General features: G+C 44.3%; 1 protein-coding gene across 1 annotated transcript in view; it reads left to right on the top strand.

The window, feature by feature from the left end:
- Positions 1-20846, top strand: part of LOC143768190 (uncharacterized) — a 39985-nt gene extending 19139 nt beyond the window's left edge. The window contains exons 6-10 of the mRNA XM_077256880.1: positions 10807-10977; positions 11060-11183; positions 11266-11363; positions 11562-11652; positions 18358-20846. Of these exons, the coding sequence (XP_077112995.1) occupies positions 10807-10977; positions 11060-11183; positions 11266-11363; positions 11562-11652; positions 18358-19871 (1998 nt within the window). The 3' untranslated portion in view covers positions 19872-20846. The remainder of the gene's footprint in view (positions 1-10806; positions 10978-11059; positions 11184-11265; positions 11364-11561; positions 11653-18357) is intronic.
- The last annotated feature ends 649 nt before the right edge of the window (positions 20847-21495 follow it).

Genomic DNA, 21495 nt, shown 5'->3' with positions numbered 1-21495 from the left:
TTTACATAGACAGCAATACATTTTCTTGCCGCGAAAAAATGCATGCACTTTTTTGCGGCAAAAAAACGCCGCTAGAAATTACTACAGGTTGCATTTCTGCAACAAAACGCAAGCATAAAAAAAGCATGCGTTGCCAAAAACGCGTCAAAACGCATGCAAAAAACCGCATGTGTTTTTAATGTTAAGTATAGAAAAAAAAATGCATGCGTTTTTTAGCGCTAAAACGCAGCGGCAAAAAACGCAAGTGTGAAACCAGCCTAACTGTGCTTCATAGACTTTCTGTTTGTTTGCATCTACCTCTGAAGTTTCCTATAGACTGCTAAGCTGCGTTTATTATTTGCACCAAGTGTTGTGGACTTGAGTTTCTCTCTGCACCTGCTTGAATCACCGTGTGATAATATAAACTTTACCACTTATAAAACTGTGTCCTGTTGTCTTGTTCCACGCAAAGAGTCTCCTGAATTATCCTCTATAATTATTACATGGTGGCGATCTCCATATTATCATTGCTCACATCCTCCAGACTGCGATACAGCTTGCTAGGATGTGGTGACAATGAGTAATTTTCACTGAGAGCTCTCTGTGGGACGTCTCACCGACTTGATGCAGAGAAAATGGCTCCAAATGCCTTCCAATGGCATGCTTCCTGCGTGCCTGTCTCTGCCTCTTCCTGGGCAGAACTCCTGATGCGACCGCTGCATCACATTTCACTCTTGGCTCCGCCCTCAGCTGTGCCCCCTTCCAGCACATGTCCTCACACAGCGGGCCATGCCTCACGCTGCACCACACCTTTCTCCGGAACATGCCTCTCATTCCGGGCCGACGTCTCTTCACTGGGCCCATCCTTCTACAGGAAGTTACTCGTGGGGGCTGAACATCTTTTTGTGCTCTCGGGCGCCGTCCACGCCCGCGATAGGCAGTTTTTCTTCTCCACCACTGCCGTCACCATCTTGGAATCCATGCTTCTTGCTGCCATCTTGGTACACATGTTTTCCGGAGCTCTTCCATCTGTGCCATAAGCCACATCTTCCCGCGTCCTTTGTGCGGGGTATCTCTGGCATCCTACAGACAAGGTGTATCTCAGTCCTGGTGGGCTGCTGTGTATGTGGTGCTTTCCACTTCTGCCCTGCAGGCCTCTTCTGACTCCAGGAATCCTTCTTCTGGAACCAGTGCAGAAAATAATCCAGGAGTTACATGGTTAATAAAAAAACAAACTTTTACTTTGTGAATGTCAGTCTGTACAGTATTTACAAGCAGGATCAAAGGATAAGGCACAACAGGTTGACATCTTTCTCATTCCCGGATACAACTTCAGCCCTGGTTCTTGATATAGGTGGCATATCCCCCTCTCTGGCTTTCTTAGCCCTTGGGGATCTTCCTCAAGTCTAGCAGTATATCTGCATTGTAATACCTTCCGCACCATGTGGTCTGAGTCCATCTTTTCCTGTAGCTTCACAAGCTGAGAGTGCCCCTAGCCCCCGACATCCATCTCGAGGTTGCCCTTGGCCATTAGAATCACAGAAGGGTATTTGCGGCAATCCACTGCCCTGAGTATTAGGCTCACGTTGATCCACTGCCCTGAGTATTAGGCTCACGTTTTCCCTAGCAGACCAAGTCCTGTAGCATACTCATTGAAGCCTTCGCATTAACTGACTGTCACTTCCTGCCTCTGTCACTATCCCTCAGTTCCCTCTCCCCAACTGGGCTGGACACTTCAGTTAACATTGTTGCAGTTAGCTGCAGCCCCAGGGGGTATTATGTCTGTTTTACATACAAGTACATAAAAATACATTTAATCTTTGGGTGTCATGTCGGACGCTGTTCAGACCAGGTCGTTCGACAGACAGCGGTAATTCTGCTTTTGACCACTATTTGCTCATTGTCGTCGGCTAGATTTTATCTAGCTGTTCCGGGGTTAATTTACCTGATCCTCGGATTGGAAGCTGGGCCATGCCCATTGCCTTTAAATAGTTCTCCTGATCATTGGGCGTCGCCGATTATAGCTTCTGTCTTGTGCGTTGTTATCTCGGTCTGGAGTGGAGAGCTGGTTGTTGGAGATTCGTTGCTGGTGGTGTATTTTCCTTAATCTTATTTACTCCTTCCTATATTTGTATTTATTTTGCCCTGCACATTTATAGTGTATTCCTGAGTGACTGCGGCGTGGTGTATATTTTCCTTTATCCTTGTCTGTGCTAACTGTGGGTATTGGTGTGTTACCTCTTCACTGGGTGGTGGGCGGAGGTTTCAGCCTAGGGTTGAAACAGGAGACAGGGTGAGGTTCGAGGCCTGGACATGCACACCATCAGTGTAAACTCCAGGTAGAGGGTCAGTCAGGATTTCCCTAGTCTGAGGGAAATTGCAGGGGCCCGGGTTATTAGCTCTCGCTCACCTAGTTCCCTTGTGACATTGGGTCTCAGGGAGCAATCCATGAGCTTCCACCACCGTTACACATACACACACAAACACGGCTCCGCTCCGTACGCCCTGCACATACACAGCTCAGCTCTATATACCTCGTACACACACAGCTCGGCTCCATACACCATGTACACTCACGGCTCAGCTCCGTACACCTCGTACACTCACGGCTCAGCTCTGTACACCTAGTACACACGGCTCTGCTCCGTACACCTCGTACACACACGGCTCCGCTCTGTACACACGCGACTCAGATCTATACACCTCGAACAGACACGGCTCCGCTCTGTACACCTCATACACCTATGGCTTCACTTCATACATCTCATACACATGAAACGGCCCCACTCTGTACACCTCGTATACACACGGCTGTGCTCCGTACAGTTCGCATGCAGACGGCTCCGCTCCGTACACCTCGTACACACACGGCTCCGCTCCGTACACCTCGTATTCCTGAGTGACTGCGGCGTGGTGTATATTTTCCTTTATCCTTGTCTGTGCTAACTGTGGGTATTGGTGTGTTACCTCTTCACTGGGTGGTGGGCGGAGGTTTCAGCCTAGGGTTGAAACAGGAGACAGGGTGAGGTTCGAGGCCTGGACATGCACACCATCAGTGTAAACTCCAGGTAGAGGGTCAGTCAGGATTTCCCTAGTCTGAGGGAAATTGCAGGGGCCCGGGTTATTAGCTCTCGCTCACCTAGTTCCCCCGTGACATTATAATCGGCCCAACAACAAAAAAGAATAAAAAAAAAAAAAGGGTTTTTTTTTTTTCTTTTGTCATGGATCCCATGACTTCCATAACCCGCCAGTTGGAGGCGCTGTCCCTACAGGTCACTGAGTTGAGGGGGGCAGTTCAGCAACAGGGACTAGCAGTATCTAATGTGCAAGCTGGAGCGACAGGAAGAGTTGCTGAGCCTAAATTCCCTTTGCCTGAAAAATGTGCTGGGGAACGTAGTAAATTTGTTTCTTTTCGTGAAGCTTGCAAACTATATTTCCGTATGCGCCGATCTCCTCGGGTAATGAGGCTCAGTGTGTGGGCCTGGTGTTGTCATTGTTAAGCGAGGATCCCCAAGCATGGGCGTTTTCTTTGCCATCTGATTCTGCTGCTATTTGACTCTGGAGAGTTTTTTGTCCTCTCTTGGAAAGGATGAACCGGACAGAATGGCTCTAGCAGAATCTAAGATACGCACTATTCGCCAGGGGGAGCGAGTTGCAGAGGATTACTGTTCTGAATTTCGTCGCTGGGCGATCGATACATAATGGAATGATCCAGCATTGCGGAGTCAGTTTATTCAGGGTTTTCTGGAAGGGTTAAAAAAGCTCTTCTGATGTACGAGACTCCTGCTTCTCTAGATTCCGCTATGAGTCTGGTTGTCCGCATTGATCGCCGTTTGCATCAGGGGGAGCATGAGACACCGCCTATGGGAGAGGGTTTAGGCTCACGTGAGGTTGCTGCAGGTGAGCCCACAGAGCCTATGCAAATCACAGGGGTGTCCCCTGTGAAGCGTCGAGCCCCTGAGCTCAGGAAGCAGGGAGCCTGTTTTTACTGTGGTAAAACTGGTCATTTTATTAACATCTGTCCTCTGCTGTCTAAGAAAAACGCAAGTCTCTTACCCCTACTAGCATCCACCACCTGGGTTGTTCAGATTCTCACATGTGTTTATATATATATATATATATATATATTTCGCATCAGGGCTTTTTGCCTATCTGATTTTGTTTAACTGATATTGCTCTTATTTATTTGAAGTACTGGCTAATTTTATGGGACTCCATATCTCTCCATGCTATTGCTTCCATGGCGAACCCCATGTCTGTGGCTAGTTTGCCACGCTGATGTCCTTAGGGCACTGCACCGCCAAGACTACGTCCTACGACAACCTCGATACCTCCAATCAATGTATCCCACTTATTGTATCCTGTAACCCTGCCGCCCCGTCTGTTGCCATGACGACGTAACATAAAAATCTACAACATAGGGACTTTGTATTTGTAAATATTGTTTTGTATTGCATGTCTTGTAATATAAGTTATGTCCAGATTTTGTGATACCATGTACCTTTTTGTTTTGTTTTGTTTCAGTAAGGTTTGAGAAAGACCCTGCGGGTCGAAACGTTACCTACCTTGAAACACTGCGGTGATACCCTGATTTTGGTGTTTGTTCACAATAAAGAAATCACGTTTTTTTGATTAACGAGAAATTCTAAAAATTCCTTTATTGAGTGCGACTGTTGTTGTACAGGATTATAGTTTGGAGTATCCCTCCATGTTCAGTCTGCACCTGCACTAGCGAGAGTGCACGTCTTATCCTTCAACACATAAGAAAAACGCAACGGCGGAAAACTTCTAAGCTCAGAGGGTGTGGAGGAGACCAATCTGAGCTTATGTATATCCTCCATGGTGGTTTCTCAATGCATGCTCCCTGCTAAGGTTTTATCGCTGGCAGTGAGCTGCCAATTACTGTTTTTGTGGATAGTGGTTCAGCCACAAATCTCATTGATGAGGAGTTTGCGCGCACAGCAGGTTTTAGGATTGAAAAACTGTCTCATCCTATCCGCGTGGTCACCATCAATGCTGCTCCTCTCTCTCAGGGGGAGATTACTGAATTTGTGGCTGAGGTGAAACTCCACATTGGGGTTCTACATTCCGAGCGAGTTACATGTAAGGTGCTCAGGAATCTTCCTGCTCAGGTGGTTTTGGGTTTTCCTTGGTTGTCCATGCACAACCCGGTAATTGACTGGAAAACTCAGGACATAATTCAGTGGAGCGAGTTCTGCCAGGAGAATTGCCTGGCCACATGTGGGGCTGCGGTGACTTCAAGCGTTCCAGAGTCACTTCTGGATTTTGTGGATGTGTTCTCTGAAAAGGGTTGTTCAGAGTTGCCGCCACATCGTCCCTATGACTGTTCTATCAGGTTTAAACCAGGGGCCAAGTTGCCTAAAGCAAGGATGTTTAACATCTCCGGTCCGGAGAGACAAGTGTTAAAAGATTATATTGCTGAAAGCTTGAGCAAAGGGCACATCAGGCCTTCATCCTCGCCGGTGGCAGCAGGGTTCTTCTTCGTGAAGAAGAAAGATGGCGGATTACGCCCGTGTTTGGATTTCAGGGAGTTGAACCAGATAACGGTTCGTGATCCATACCCGATGCCACTGATACCAGATTTGTTCAACCAGGTGGCGGGTGCTAAGTGGTTTACCAAGCTTGACCTCAGGGGGGCGTACAACCTCATAAGAGTCCGTCAAGGTGATGAGTGGAAGACGGCTTTTAATACCCCTGAGGGTCATTTTGAAAATTTGGTGATGCCTTTTGGGTTGACTAACGCACCTGCAGTGTTCCAACATTTCATCAATGATGTGTTCTCGCATGTTTTGGGGAAATTCGTTATCGTGTACCTAGATGACATCCTCATATATTCTTGCGACCGTGATGCTCATTTAGATCATGTCAGGCAGGTGTTACAGCTTCTCAGAACGAATAAGCTGTATGCTAAACTTGAGAAATGTGTATTTTCTGTTCAAGAGTTTCCTTTCTTGGGTTATATTGTGTCTGCTTCTGGTTTTAAAATGGACGCCGCTAAGGTGCAAGCTGTGCTGCATTGGGAACGTCCTGATAACCTGAAAGCACTTCAGCGGTTCCTTGAGTTTTCTAACTACTATAGGAAATTTATCAAGGATTTTTCCATCATTGCTAAACCGCTAACTGACATGACTAAAAAGGGTACCAATTTCTCCATTTGGCCTGAGGCTGCTGTGCGCACATTTGAATTTCTTAAGAACAGTTTTGTTTCAGCCCCCATTCTTGTGCAGCCAGACGTATCAAAACCCTTTGTTGTGGAAGTCGATGCGTCTGAGGTTGGTGTGGGGGCGGTACTATCTCAAGGCTCATCTTTGAGTGGTTTGCGTCCGTGCACCTATTTCTCCAAGAAACTGTCGTCCGCCGAACGTAACTACGATATCGGCAACAGGGAGTTATTGGCAATCAAGTTGGCCTTTGAGGAATGGCGACACTTCTTGGAGGGGTCGGTACATCAGGTTACTGTTATTACCGATCATAAGAATCTGCTGTATTTGGAGTCAGCCAAGCGTCTGTCCCCCACGCAGGCTCGCTGGGCATTGTTTTTCACGCGGTTCATTTTTGTTGTCACTTACAGACTGGGGTCTAAAAACACTATGGCGGATGCTCTGTCCAGGTGTTTTCCGGGGGGTGAACCTCGGGAAGATCCAGTACCCATCCTCCAAAAGGGTGTTGTGGTTTCGGCTCTCACTACCGAGGTTGAGGCTGAGATTGCCGAGGCTCAGGAGGAGGTACCATCTGAGCTTCCCATCAACAAATCTTTTGTACCGCTTCATCTCCGCTTAAAGGTTTTGGCGGAGCATCATGATGCTGTACTGGCTGGCCACCCAGGGGTTAGAGGTACCTTGGAGTTGGTGTCACGTCGGTTTTGGTGGCCCAAGATCCGACAGGACGTGGTCTCATACGTGTCAGCTTGTACCACGTGCGCTAGGGCTAAGACGCCCCGCTCCCGTCCTGTTGGCACACTACTTCCTCTTGAAGTACCTAATAATAAAGGAGAAAACTAGGAGCATGCAGATATATTTAGTTAAAACAAGGCTTTATTAGTAAGTATATAATTGAAACGCTTAATAGCACAGTACAAAAAACATACAAAGCACACATGAGTACATAAATAAAGCAAGGATGTGTTTTAAAAAAAAACATGGGGGTCGCGTTCTGTGGACCCTAACCGGTGTATCCTGCCTAGTGTCTCTGACGGGTAAGCGCTGCCACTCTAGTGTCTCACTTTTATGCCACTTGGCATTTGCCTCACCATCATACTAATATGGGTGTCTGCAGCAGCTGCCTGTGTGTAGCATAGCTATGCACAATTAGGCTCACTGGCATGTGTACACCGGGGGTTTATCCACTTTCTTTTTTTTAAAACACATCCTTGCTTTATTTATGTACTCATGTGTGCTTTGTATGTTTTTTGTACTGTGCTATTAAGCGTTTCAATTATATACTTACTAATAAAGCCTTGTTTTAACTAAATATATCTGCATGCTCCTAGTTTTCTCCTTTATTATTAATTGCTATGGAGTTGTTTTCTCTTCTCGGTGGGGGGTTGGTTTGCACTATTTAGTGCTTAGTCTCTCTCTCTCCCCCCCCCCCCCGTCTGTATCTAATATGCTGCCTGATTTTGTTATCACTCTTGAAGTACCTAGTAAGCCATGGACGGAAATATCCATGGATTTCATCACTGATTTGCCCTCATCAGCTGGGAACACGGTCATCTTGGTGATTGTTGATCGGTTTTCTAAAATGTCGCACTTTGTGTCTTTGCCTTCGTTTCCTAACACTAAGACTCTGGCTCAGGTATTTGTGCAGGAGGTGGTCAGACTTCATGGGGTTCCGTCTGACATCGTGTCTGATAGGGCGTCTCAGTTTGTGGCAAAATTTTGGAAAGCAATTTGCTCACGGCTGGGGATCAAGTTGTCTCATTCTTCGGCGTTCCATCCTCAAATGGTCAGACTGAGCGTATGAACCAAAATTTGGAACAGTACTTACGCTGCTTTGTCTCTGATAACCAGGAGGAGTGGTCTACCTTCCTTCCTTTGGCTGAGTTTGCCATCAATAATCACCGCCAGGAGTCGTCTGGGGAGTCTCCGTTTTTTGTGTTTACGGGCTACATCCTCAATTTTGTACCTTGAGTCAGAGGGGCTCTTCCGGCGTTCCGGAGGAGGATCAGTTAGGAGCACAATTGTCATCAGTCTGGAGGAGAGTTAAACAGCGCCTGTTGAGTGTGGGTGCTAGGTACAAACGTGTGGCTGACAGTAGGCGTGTGCCAGGTCCGGACCTGAGTGTGGATGACTGGGTGTGGTTATCCACAAAAAACATAAGACTCAAAATACCGTCCCTTAAATTGGGTCCACGGTTTATTGGTCCATTTAGGGTCACCGCCGTCATTAACCCAGTAGCGTACCGATTGGAGCTCCCTACGGTGTATAAGATACACAACGTGTTCCACAGGTCTCTTCTAAAGAAGGTGGTGGGTTCTGTGGACGCGGCGCCTATGCCACCTCCAGTCTTGGTGGATGGTAATTTGGAGTTTGAAGTCTCCAAGGTGGTTGACTCTCGTGTAGTGCGTCACACTTTACAGTACTTGGTACACTGGCGTGGTTATGGGTCTGAGAGGTCCTGGGTACCAGCCTCGGATATTCATGCGGATCGGCTGGTCAGGTTTTTTCATTGTCGCCATCCAGATAAGCCGGGTCCTATAAGCTGTGAGGGCCCTGGGGTCCCTCGTAGAAGGCGGGGTACTGTCATGTCGGACGCTGTTCAGACCAGGTCGTGCGACAGACAGCGGTAATTCCGCTTTTGACCATTATTTGCTCATTGGCGTCGGCTTGATTTTAGCTGTTCCGGGGTTATGTTACCTGATCCTCGGATTGGAAGCTGGGCCATGCCCATTGCCTTTAAATAGTTCTCCTGATCATTGGGCGTCGCCGATTATAGCTTCTGTCTAGTGCTTGGTTATCTCGGTCTGGAGTGGTGAGCTAAGTAGTTGGAGTATCGTTGCTGGTGGTGTATTTTCCTTACTCTTATTTACTCCTTCCTATATTTGTATTTATTTTGCCCTGCACATTTATAGTGTATTCCTGAGTGATTGCGGCGTGGTGTATATTTTCCTTTATCCTTGTCTGTGCTAACTGTGGGTATTGGTGTGTTACCTCTTCACTGGGTGGTGGGTGAGGTTTCAGCCTACGGTTGAAACAGGAGACAGGGTGAGGTTCGAGGCCTGGACATGCACACCATCAGTGTAAACTCCAGGTAGAGGGTCAGTCAGGATTTCCCTAGTCTGAGGGAAATTGCAGGGGCCCGGGTTATTAGCTCTCGCTCACCTAGTTCCCTTGTGACATTGGGTCTCAGGGAGCAATCCATGAGCTTCCACCACCGTTACACATACACACACAAACACGGCTCCGCTCCGTACGCCCTGCACATACACAGCTCAGCTCTATATACCTCGCACACACACAGCTCGGCTCCATACACCATGTACACTCACGGCTCAGCTCCGTACACCTCGTACACTCACGGCTCAGCTCTGTACACATAGTACACACGGCTCTGCTCCGTACACCTCGTACACACACGGCTCCGCTCTGTACACACGCGACTCAGCTCTATACACCTCGAACACACACGGCTCCGCTCTGTACACCTCATACACCCATGGCTTCACTTCATACATCTCATACACATGAAACGGCCCCGCTCTGTACACCTCGTATACACACGGCTGTGCTCCGTACAGTTCGCATGCAGACGGCTCCGCTCCGTACACCTCGTACACACACGGCTCCGCTCCGTACACCTCGTACACACACGGCTCTGCTCTGTACACCTCGTATACACACGGCTCTGCTCCGAACACCTCGTACACACACGGCTCTGCTACATCCACACTGTAAACCCCTCCTGACCCCACACATAAACTTCCCCTCATCCAGCACCATGACAACCAGCACAGCACAGTCCTGCATACACTGAGGCCCCTGATCATGTGACCCCTGACTCCTCCCCTCCTGTGACCTCATCACAGGTCCTGTGCGCACAGAACAGCCATATATGTGGTGTGCGGCTCTGCAGGTGGAGGTAGGTGCTGGAGATTCCCCATTACTGGGTGGGGGGCAGTAACCCCTTCAGTACTAAACATATCTTTGGAGTTTTGCATCTCTACATGTGTTTTTTCTTCTCCCATGTCTCTATATTGCAGCTATTGTTTTCCTTGATGAGTTGTTTTGTCGCCACTTTGCGGTACATAACATGTAAAGATCGATTTCTAAGGAGGGATGGAAAAGGCAGAAATTACATAATTACCTTTGCATTTTAAATGTACAATTACTGAGAAATCAAATATTTATAGAATTTTTAAAAAATAAATGTCACATGTCTTGAGGAAAAAACAGCAACAATCGAGACCCCGCAATTACAAAGTCTAATGCTTATCCATGTAGATAAGCAACAGCCCATATGAACTCCGTATCTAAGGTGTTCAACACCCAAGGTGTTCTAAGGAGGTCTTCTTCCCATTCAGGTTCGTACAATATTGGATCCACTCAGTGGAGATTTTCTACTTAAGAGAATTTTACTATTGACTCATTAAGGATGGATAGGGACAGAGACAAGATGGCGGAAAGGATATTACACCTCACCCTAGAGATCCTCTTCCGGCTTACTGGAGAGGTGAGAGATTCTGATGACGTCACATTACATCATTCTTATCTATGGGAATAACAGATGGACAGAACTGGAGAGGTGAGGACTCTGGAAATGTCTGTAGTGAGATTTATTAATGTGTCTCTCCATAACCAGAATTACACAGTAGTGAAGAAGACCTCTAGTGATCGCTGTCAGGACCTGGAGTCTGAGGGATGGGGAAGACCCCTGAGCCCAATCACGGGTCCTCCACCTCACCCCCTGATACATGAGGACATCAATGACCAGAAGATCCTAGAACTCACCTACAAGATGATTGAGCTGCTGACTGGAGAGGTGACACTGCTGGGAATGCTGGGACATTATACAGTAATGCTATGAAGGGATTGGGGGTTCATGGTATAATTGTATGTGTCAGGTTCCTATAAGGTGTCAGGATGTCGCCGTCTATTTCTCCATGGAGGAGTGGGAGTATTTAGAAGGACACAAAGATCTGTACGAGGACGTCATGATGGAGGTTCCCCAGCTCCTCACATCACCAGGTAATAACAGGACTAAATACACACGGCCTATAATTATCTGTATGTAAAAAATGAATTCAGTCCCTGTATGTGTTTCTTCCAGTTCTATCCAGTAAGAGGACAACACCAGAGAGATGTCCCCGTCCTCTTCTTCCACAGGACTGTAAACAAGAAGATCCCGATATTCCTCAGGATCATCAGGTAGATGGACAGAAGGTGTCATGAGATCTCCCCTATGATGTGTAGACGGCTGTGAAGGTCTTGTGCTCAGTCTTGTTTTATCCACCAGTATTATATGTTTTGTACTTGTGTAATGAGAACAGTGGAAATGACAGGATTAGAGCTGATCATAGATGTGACTTCTCCATCTGTCTGTGACTTTTCCAATATTTGTTTCAGGGTGCACATCTGATCCATATTAATACAACAGGGACATATATGAGGAGTGATGAATGTTGTAAAGAGGAGATTCCTACAGATAACTGCCCAGGTGAGAAGTAACCAATAAATGCAGGGAAAATTCTTCTCAGTCACTGGCTGTGGCTGCTTTGTAAGTGGTGTAGTCCTGACATATCACTTTCAAATTATCAACATTCTGCCTTTACACCACTACGTTGAAATTGTTCTCTGAGGAAACAGTGAAATTTGGAGGAGAGCCCGCAAAGATGTGGAAAACATACTGTATATGTTGGGAAGAAAATATAAGCAAATACTGTATATTGTATGTACATGTTCAAAATTGTGTATGTGTGTTTATAGATAGATAATATATACAGTGCCTTGCGAAAGTATTCGGCTTCCTGGAGCTTTTCAACCTTTTCCCACATATCATGCTTCAAACATATGTACATTTTTGGTGAAGAATTAACACAAGTGGAACACAATTGTGAAGTTTAACGAAATTTATTGGTTATTTTAAATTTTTGTGGAAAATCAAAAACTAAAAAGTGGGACGTGCAATATTATGTGGCCCCTTTACTTTCAGTGCAGCAAACTCACTCCAGACGTTCATTGTGGATCTGTGAATGATCCAATGTTGTCCTAAATACCTAATGATGATAAATATAATCCACCTGTGTGTAATCAAGTCTCCGTATAAATGCACCTGCTCTGTGATAGTCTCAGGGTTCTGTTTGAAGCACAGAGAGCATCATGAAGACCAAGGAACACAACAGGCAGGTCCGTGATACTGTTGTGGAGAAGTTTAAAGCCGGATTTGGATACAAAATGATTTCCAAAACTTTAAACCTCCCAAGGAGCACTGTGCAAGCGATCATATTGAAATGGAAGGAGTATCATACCACTGTAAATCTACCAAGACTACCGGCCGTCCCTCTAAACTTTCATCTCAAACAAGGAGAAGACTGATCAGAGATGCAGCCAAGAGGCCCATGATCACTCTGGATGAACTGCAGAGATCTACAGCTGAGGTGGGACAGTCTGTCCATAGGACAACAATCAGTCGTACACTGCATAAATCTGGCCTTTATGGAAGTGTGGCAAGAAGAAAGCCATTTCTTAAAGATATGCATAAAAGTGTTGTTTAAAGTTTACAACAAGCCACCTGGGAGACACACCAAACATGTGGAAGAAAGTTCTCTAGTCAGATGAAACCAAAATCAAACTTTTTGCAACAATGCCAAACGATATGTTTGGCGTAAAGGCAACACAGCTCATCACCCTGAACACACCGTCCCCACTGTCAAACATGGTGGTGACAGCATCATGGTTTGGGCCTGCTTTTCTTCAGCAGGGACAGGGAAGATGGTTAAAATTGATGGGAAGATGGATGGAGCCAAATACAGGACCATTCTTGAAGAAAACCTGTTGGAGTCTGCAAAAGACCTGAGACTGGGACGGAGATTTGTCTTCCAACAAGACAATGATCCCAAACATAAAGCAAAATCTACAATGGAATGGTTCACAAATAAACGTAGCCAGGTGTTAGAATGGCCAAGTCAAAGTCCAGACCTCAATCCAATCGAGAATCTGTGGAAAGAGCTGAAAACTGCTGTTCACAAACGATCTCCATCAAACCTCACTGAGCTCGAGCTGTTTGCCAAGAAAGAATGGGCAATAATTTCAGTCTCTCGATGTACAAAACTGATAGAGACATACCCCAAGTGACTTGCAGCTGTAATCACAGCAAAAGGTGGCGCAACAAAGTATTAAGTTAAAGGGGCCGAATAATGTTGCACGCCCCACATTTCAGTTTTTGATTTTCCACAAAAATTTAAAATAACCAATAAATACATTTTTGTTACATTTGGTATCTTTATGTTTGAAGCATGATATGTGGGAAAAGGTTGAAAAGTTCCAGGGAGCCGAATACTTTCGCAAGGCACTGTATTACAGGCTTACAGAAGCAACAGTCTGTTTTCTCGCCCAACCAGAAAGATAAACACAAATTCAAAAGTCAACATATAGACAACAGAGTATTCTTCCTGGCTTGCTGAAAGTAAATGTCTGGTTAATTAAGATACAATGCTGTATCCTCACACCTACCTATGGGCGATCTTTACGGAATAAAAAATTTGACCGAAGGAAGCCTTCTAAGGATCAGGATAAATGGCAAGATCGCAGAGGAAGAGGTAGAAGGCTGTTATTCGGGTCCTCCTCTCAGGGGCTCCGAAAATCGAGTCAATGACTCCCAGCCCAGGTAGGGGAAAGGCTTTGCTATTTCTTTCCTGCCTAGGAAAGCATTACAGACAGTCAATGGATCTTCAGCTTGATTAGGTAAGGTCTAAGGATAGAGTTTCAATTGGTTCCTCAAAAAAATGTTTGTTCTGTCCCCTTCACATTCCTCCCTGAGTTAGCAGTCGGCCCTACAGAAAGAAGTCCTGAATTTAATCCAGAAGGCCGTCCTTGTAGATGTCCCAAAGTGGGAAGGGTTTTTACTCCTCTTTTTTCTGATTTCCAAACCCGATGGATCTTTCAGGACTATTGCTAATTAGAAGCCCTAAATAAATTCCTGATAGACTCCATTTTAAATGTTTGTACTATAAAGTTGACAATAAACCTGTTTTTTCCGGTTGGTATTTTGTGGTACTTGTTTTAAAAGAATGTGCACATACATTTAGAACATCAGGGATATCTTAGGGGGGCAATGGTCATGGATGGGTTGATTAGGCACTTTCAATTCAGCAGCCCCTGGGTACATTTAGAACATCGGGGATATCTTAGGGGGGGCAATGGTCATGGATGGGTTGATTAGGCACTTTCAATTCCGTAGCCCCTGGGGTAGAGGTCTCAAGCTGCATTCCTCAAGGGCCGCAAACGGGTCATGTTTTCAGGATTTTCTTCTATTGAACAGGTGATAATTTAATCACCTGCACAGATAATGATTCTAGCACCTAGTTCAATGCTAAGGAAATCTTAAAAACATGCACGGTTTGCATCCCTCAAGGAATGCAGTATGAGACCCCTGACCTAGGGTATTTACAAAGGTAGTGGCGGAAGTCATGGCTCATGTCTGAGAATGAGGTATCTTAATCATCCCTTATCTGGACGATTTCTAGGTGATAGGAAATTTGGCCCACCAATGTAATAGACACCTAGAGGAAATAATGATCACCCTAAGATGTCTGGGCTGGTTGTTGAATATAGAGAAATCCAGATTAGTGCCCTGAAAAACTCAGCAGTTTCTCGGGATTATGCTGGACTCTGTTTCACGGGTATCATCTCCCACTATCTAAAATAGAGAAAATCCAGTGCCTGGTGAAAAAAACTAGAAGTCCCCTCCATGTGTCTTAGGGATGCAATGTCTCTGCTGGGTACTTTGACATCATGCTTCCCATTGGCTTTATGGGTTCAATTCTATTCCAGTGTGCTGCAGTGGAATGTGGTACGTAACAAGTTTTTCCTTTTTAGAGGGCACATATCCAGGGGGGTTCCCTGGATTGATAATATCACTCAGATAGTCACCACGGATGTAAGTCCCACAGGATGTGAAGCCCATCTGCTAGGGAGGTGGTCTATGGAATCTGGACTGAGAGTGAGAAAAGCTTCTCTTCCAATGTTAAAGAGTTACTAGCTATAGAACGGGCTGTAAGCAGGTTCCTTTTATCGCGACATGGCCAGAGTGTCAAGATTCTCTCCGACAATCGAGTATCTGTGGCCTACATAAACCGCCAGGGGGCATTCGGTCAAAAACATTGATGGAAGTGACAGATTGACTATTTCAGAAAGAGAAGCATCTCCTTTCCCTGACGGCACTACATATGAGGGGGAACGAAAATACCAAGGTGGATTTTCTACGCCTCAATCCTCTGAGACAAGGGGACTGGGTGCAGGATCAAGACATTTTTTGCAAAGATAGTTTGGATGTGGGGCCTCCTGGTGATAGATCTGTTTGCCATAAAACTAAACCTGAAGGTGAGGGAGTTCTGTTCCCTGAGCCCCAGGGAAGATCCCTTAGCTGTAGATGCTCTCCTGATTCTCTGGGATTTCAGCCTGGTGTGTACGCCTTCTCTCCAGTTTCACTGATTCTCCTGGTTGTAAGAAAAATCAGGGAAGACAAGGTGAGTATTGTCTTGATTTGCCCCTTCTGGCCTAAGAGACCTTGGTTCTCATATCTGAGAAGGATGTCCATGTCAGATCCGTGGGTTTTACCGGAAATCCCGAACCTCCTTGTCCAAAGGCCGATGTTCCATCCGCAAGTAACCGGCCTCCACTTGAGGGAGTGGAACTGGAAAGGATACTGTTAGAAAAGAAAGGTTTTTCTGCCAATGTCATATGTACTTTGTTTCAGAGTAGGAAATCAGACACGACTCGGATATACACAAGAACTTGGAAAAAGTTTTTATCCTTCTAAAATTCTAGAGTGGAGGAGGTGGCACCAATAGGAAAGATCTGGACGTTTTAACAGAGGGGCCTTGAATTAGGGTTGTCCACCAGCATGCTAAAGGTACAGGTGTCAGCTCTCGGAGCCCTGTATAGTTGTGACTTGGCAGGTAACTATTGGGTATCACGATTCATTAATGCATCTTTAAGATCTAGATGCATTTCAAATGTAAATTTGTCACCATTGGATTTAAATTTGGTCATGACTGCCTTAACTGATTCACCGTTTGAACCCCTAGAGTCAGCAACCCTTCCGGTTCTTTTTTTCACATCAGCCCTGCTAGTAGCATTAACTTCAGCCTGGAGAGTTAGTGATATTCAGGACCTTTTCTTAAGCCCCACCATTTACCCAGATTGTAGATGATAGGGTGATCTTTAAACCAGATCCGGCCTACCTTCCTAAGGTGACGAGTCGGTTCCATAGACTACAGGAAGTCGTTCTTACCTCCTTTTGTCTCAGTCCGAAGAACCAGGGGGAGGAGAGATTGCATACTTTAGATGTTAGGGGATGTGTAGGCAGGTAACTTTCAGCTACTAAGGAGTGTAGAAAGGATAGGTCTTTTTTGTATCCTTCCAGGGCTCTAGAATGGGGTGTAGAGCCTCAATACCTACTACTGCTAGATGGATTAGGGAAGCCATTTCAGTAACCTACTCATCAAGCGGCAAAAGTGCCGGAAGGCTTAAAGGCTGATTCCTCTCCGGCTGTGGCAACCTCCTGGGCAGAAAAAGCAGATGTCTCTACAGAAAAGATTTGTAAGAATGCTACCTTGACCTCTATGTCTACATTCTATAGACAGTATAAAATAGATATTGGTGCTTCTGCCGATCTCGCCTTTTTTAGAAGAGTGCTACAGGCTGTGGTCCCTCCCTAGATTATTTTTTGATCTCTGTAATCCTTTCATGGTGCTGTCATAAGTGATCGAATAAAGTCTTAGTTATTTAACGGTTACGGGATTCTTCAGAACTCATGACAGCACCCTTTTATTCCTTCTCGTCTCGTGTGGGTGAACTGTTATGACCTGGTGGTTAAGGAGCAACATGGGACGTGCTCTGGAGGAGGTGGTACCTGTACTGACCGCAGTTCCTGAGCTTAACACAACACTAGAAGTAGCCGTGGGATGTTCCTGTCACTCCCTAGACACCTCATCACAGCCGGAGGAATAACTACCCCTAAAGATAGAAACAGGAAAGCTATCTTGCCTCAGAGAAAATCCTCAAAGGATAGGACAGCCCCCCACAAATATTGACTGTGAGTGGAGAGGGAAATGACATACGCAGAATGAAACCAGGATGTAGCAAAGGAGGCCAGTCTAGCTAGATAGATAGAACAGGACAGAATACTGTGCGGTCAGTATTAAAAACTAGAAAAATCCACCACAGAGTTTACAAAAATCTCCACACCTGACTAAAGGTGTGGAGGGTAAATCTGCTTCCCAGAGCTTCCAGCTTAACTGAATAAATCCATACTGACAAGCTGGACTAGAAAGAACATAGAAAGTGCAGAAAGATTAAGTCCACAACAAGTGGACTGCAAAAGAACAAAGCAAGGACTTATCTTTGCTGAACTGGTCAGAATATCAGGGAAATCCAAGCAGAGATGTGAATCCAACCAGGAACCATTGACAACTGGCCCAGGCTGAAGGATAGAACCAGGCTAAATAGCCGAGCCAGAAAGACAATCAGTGGAAGCAGCTGCTGACTACTAAATCCAAGGAGCAGCAGTACCACTTAAAACCACCGGAGGGAGCCCAAGAGCAGAACTCACAAAAGTGCCACTTACAACCACCGGAGGGAGCCCAAGCGGAATTCACAACAGTGAGCACTGCTTTTTTACAAAAATTCTTAAGATTCCACACTTATAGGTGTTATGTGGTGTTGGTTATGTTGTTGCTGCAATAGCCATTGGAGGTCCTCTCATGCTCTGTAATCCAACTGATGCTGGAGAGGTGCCACCCTTTTTAGTCTGTAGGTTTCGGGTCCTTGGTGGGCAGATCCCCTCTCTTGTGGTGCAGTCATGGGTTCCGAAAAATCCCATTAGCAGTAAGTAACTAAGACTTTTCCATTGACAGATGATGGACCTGAGTGGGGCCTTTTTTTCTGGATGAGAAATTTTTATTGGAATCATCTTAGCCTACATAACATTGTTGTTGGTTTATTATTCCACTATTTGGCACCATGCTCTACTGGTTCGTGATCTGAGGGCTTCTATTAAATTGTGAACTGTTTTTCTTTTAATAGATCATTGAATTTTGCCAAATAACTTGCTATTTCTATGGACATTTTATATAGAAATATTTTAAAATAGCCTATAATAATTTATTTAAAAATAATAATTTGGTTTTATTCTTGGCAGATGACGGTGACAGGAGATCAGAGGAACAACTGACATCTTCAGTATCTAAATCAGATGATCTTGATATCATACAGAATACCATTGAAGTGAATGTCATTACTCCAGATATACCATCAGCCCTTCACAGCAAAAAACTTTCATCTGATCCTTTGAAACAGGTCCTATCTTCTAATTCATCACACACGATTATGGACAATAAAAGTAACAAAAAGGACATTAATAATCAGCATGCTCCAACAGAAAAAAAACAACTTGCATGTTCAATATATAAAAAAAGTTACTCCCCTCAAAAATATTTTGTTACACGACAAAATATTCAAACAGAAGATAACATATTTTCTTGTTCTAAGTGTGGTAAATATTTTAACCAGAAATCAGATCTTTTTAGGCATGAGTGCATTCACAAAGAGGAGAAGCCATATTCATGTTCACAATGTGGGAAATGTTTTGCATATAAATCATATCTTCTAAGACATCAAAGAACTCACACAGAAGAGAAGCTATATTCATGTTCAGAATGTGAGAGACATTTTAATCAGAAATCACATCTCCTTAGACATCAGAGAAGTCACACAGGGGAGAAGCCATATTCATGTTCAGAATGCGGGAAATGTTTTGCAGATAAAGCAAATCTTTTTACGCATCAAAGATCTCATGCAGGAGTGAAGCCATATTCATGTTTAGAATGTGGGAAATGTTTTACAGGACCATCAGGTCTTGCTAGACACCGGGGAATTCACACAACTGAGAAGCCATATTCATGTTCAGAATGTGGGAAATGTTTTTCACAGAAATCAAGTATTGTTGAACATCAAAAAACTCACACAAGCGAGAAGCCATATTCATGTTCAGAATGTGGAAAGTATTTTGGAAAGAAATCTTATCTGTATAAACACCAGAGTATTCACAGAGGAAAGAAACGGAAGAAGACTAATTCATGCTCAGAATGTGGAAAATGTTTCGTAGATAAAGCACATCTAGTTACACATCAGAGAACTCACACAGGGGAAAAGCCATATTTATGTTTAGAATGTGGAAAATGTTTTGCAGAGAAAGCAAGTCTTCTTAAACACCAAATAATTCACACAGGAGAAAAGCCATATTCATGTTCAGAATGTGGGAAATATTTTGCAAGGAAATCAAATTTTGTTAATCACCAGAAATTTCATCTAGAGGAGAAGCCTTTTTCATGTTTAGAATGTGGGAAGTATTTTGCCATTAAATCACATTTTGATAGACATCAGAGAACTCACACAGGGGAGAAGTTATATTTATGTTCAGAATGTGGGAAATGTTTTGCCGATAAATCGTATCTTGTTACACATCAGAGAATTCACAAAGGGGTGAAGCCACATTCATGTTCGGAATGTGGAAAACATTTTAACCAGAAATCACATCTTATTATACATCAGAGAGCTCACACAGGGGAGAAGCCTTTTTCATGTTTAGAATGTGAGAAATGTTTTGCAGATAAATCAAATCTCATGAGACACCAGAGAATTCACACAGGGTAGAGATTTTTCTTTTGTACAGAATGTGGGACATTTTATGTAGATAAATCAAGTTGTGTTAAAAGGAATCTTCCAGTAGGATCAAACCTCCTACATTTTCTATATGGGTATGCAGATTATAGAAAATTGAATAAAATGATACCTTGATATCTGCTATCCAATGTCTTGTTGCAGATCAACCCAGATTTTACTTGTACAAAAATGAGCTGTTAAGAGCTATGGTCCAGACACAGATCTTCCTTAGAATCTGGCTCCAGAACTTATTTAAAAAAAGGAGAGTTGCCACTATGAGACATGTAACTGACACTTTGCATTCATGATTACACACAACTCTGCAGTGAGATCAGACTTAGCATAGTACAGGAGAGCTGAAACACTACAGCATAAGCTTTGTCTTAATACAAACATTTTCAGAGGCATTTGTCCTCTCATAGTGTTGGCATTGCTGCAGCAGAGTTGTGCTTATGTGATTACACAGTGCAGCAGAGTTGAACCTTGTCTCATTACAAACAAAACAATCAGATTCTGTGTCGCCTTCTGAAAGAACTCTAATTTCTTGATGTACTGCCATTCCTGCTGCAAGTGTTTGTAATGAGACAAAGTTCACTTCTGCTGTACTGTTAGCTCTGATCTCACTGCAGAGCTGTGTGTGATTATGACGGTCAGTCATTACTTGGTTCTCACTGTTACTGCCCCCTTTTAAAATAAGCTATTTAGGCAGATTATCAGGGAGATCTGTGTCCAGCCCATAGACCTTAACTCATTTACATATTAAGAAAAATGTACATTACCCTGGAATAAGACATTGGATTGCATATATTATATCAAGAATAACCAAAAATCCGAATACATAGCAAGAAAATCTGGGAAAAAATACTGGTATATATATATAGTGATAACCCAGATTATTTAAATCATCGCTCCAAACACTAAATGCCGAAAAGGAGGAGGACCGGGAGCATAGAGTACAAATATATGTAAGAGAATCTTTATTTATACAAAACATTAAAATCAGGACATCAGTAATCATAACAGGTATTCCACAACATTACATGAAAAGGGGGAAGGTACAAACCCTCAACCTCGCCACCCCGAAGCTATAGGGAGTAATTATATAGACAATTGGTAGACGATAAACGCCATATAGCTAGAGGTAATCGCATGGAAGGAAAAAAGAAAGCAAAATTGTTGCCGTGTCAAAACTTCAACAAAGGGTCTAAGGCAAGTGCGGCAACTGATTAAAATTAGTAGCCGATGACACAGCAGCCATAAAGTGCAAAGTGCGCTTACCCATGCAGAGGGGAGGAGAGGAGAAAGGATCCCGCCACTGGATGCACCCCGACGCGCGTTTCGCAGCGTACACACGCCGCTTCCTCAAGGGGATATATCCAATTGTCTATATAATTACTCCCTATAGCTTCGGGGTGGCGAGGTTGAGGGTTTGTACCTTCCCCCTTTTCATGTAACGTTGTGGAATACCTGTTATGATTACTGATGTCCTGATTTTAATGTTTTGTATAAATAAAGATTCTCTTACATATATTTGTACTCTATGCTCCCGGTCCTCCTCCTTTTCGATATTATATCAAGGTATCATTTTATTCAACTTTCTATGACCTAAATGCCG

This window comes from Ranitomeya variabilis, chromosome 4, assembly GCF_051348905.1.
Source record: "Ranitomeya variabilis isolate aRanVar5 chromosome 4, aRanVar5.hap1, whole genome shotgun sequence".
Lineage (NCBI taxonomy): Eukaryota > Metazoa > Chordata > Amphibia > Anura > Dendrobatidae > Ranitomeya > Ranitomeya variabilis.
The sequence above is the reverse complement of the archived record's forward strand: the minus strand, read 5'-3'. Positions and strand labels throughout refer to the sequence as shown.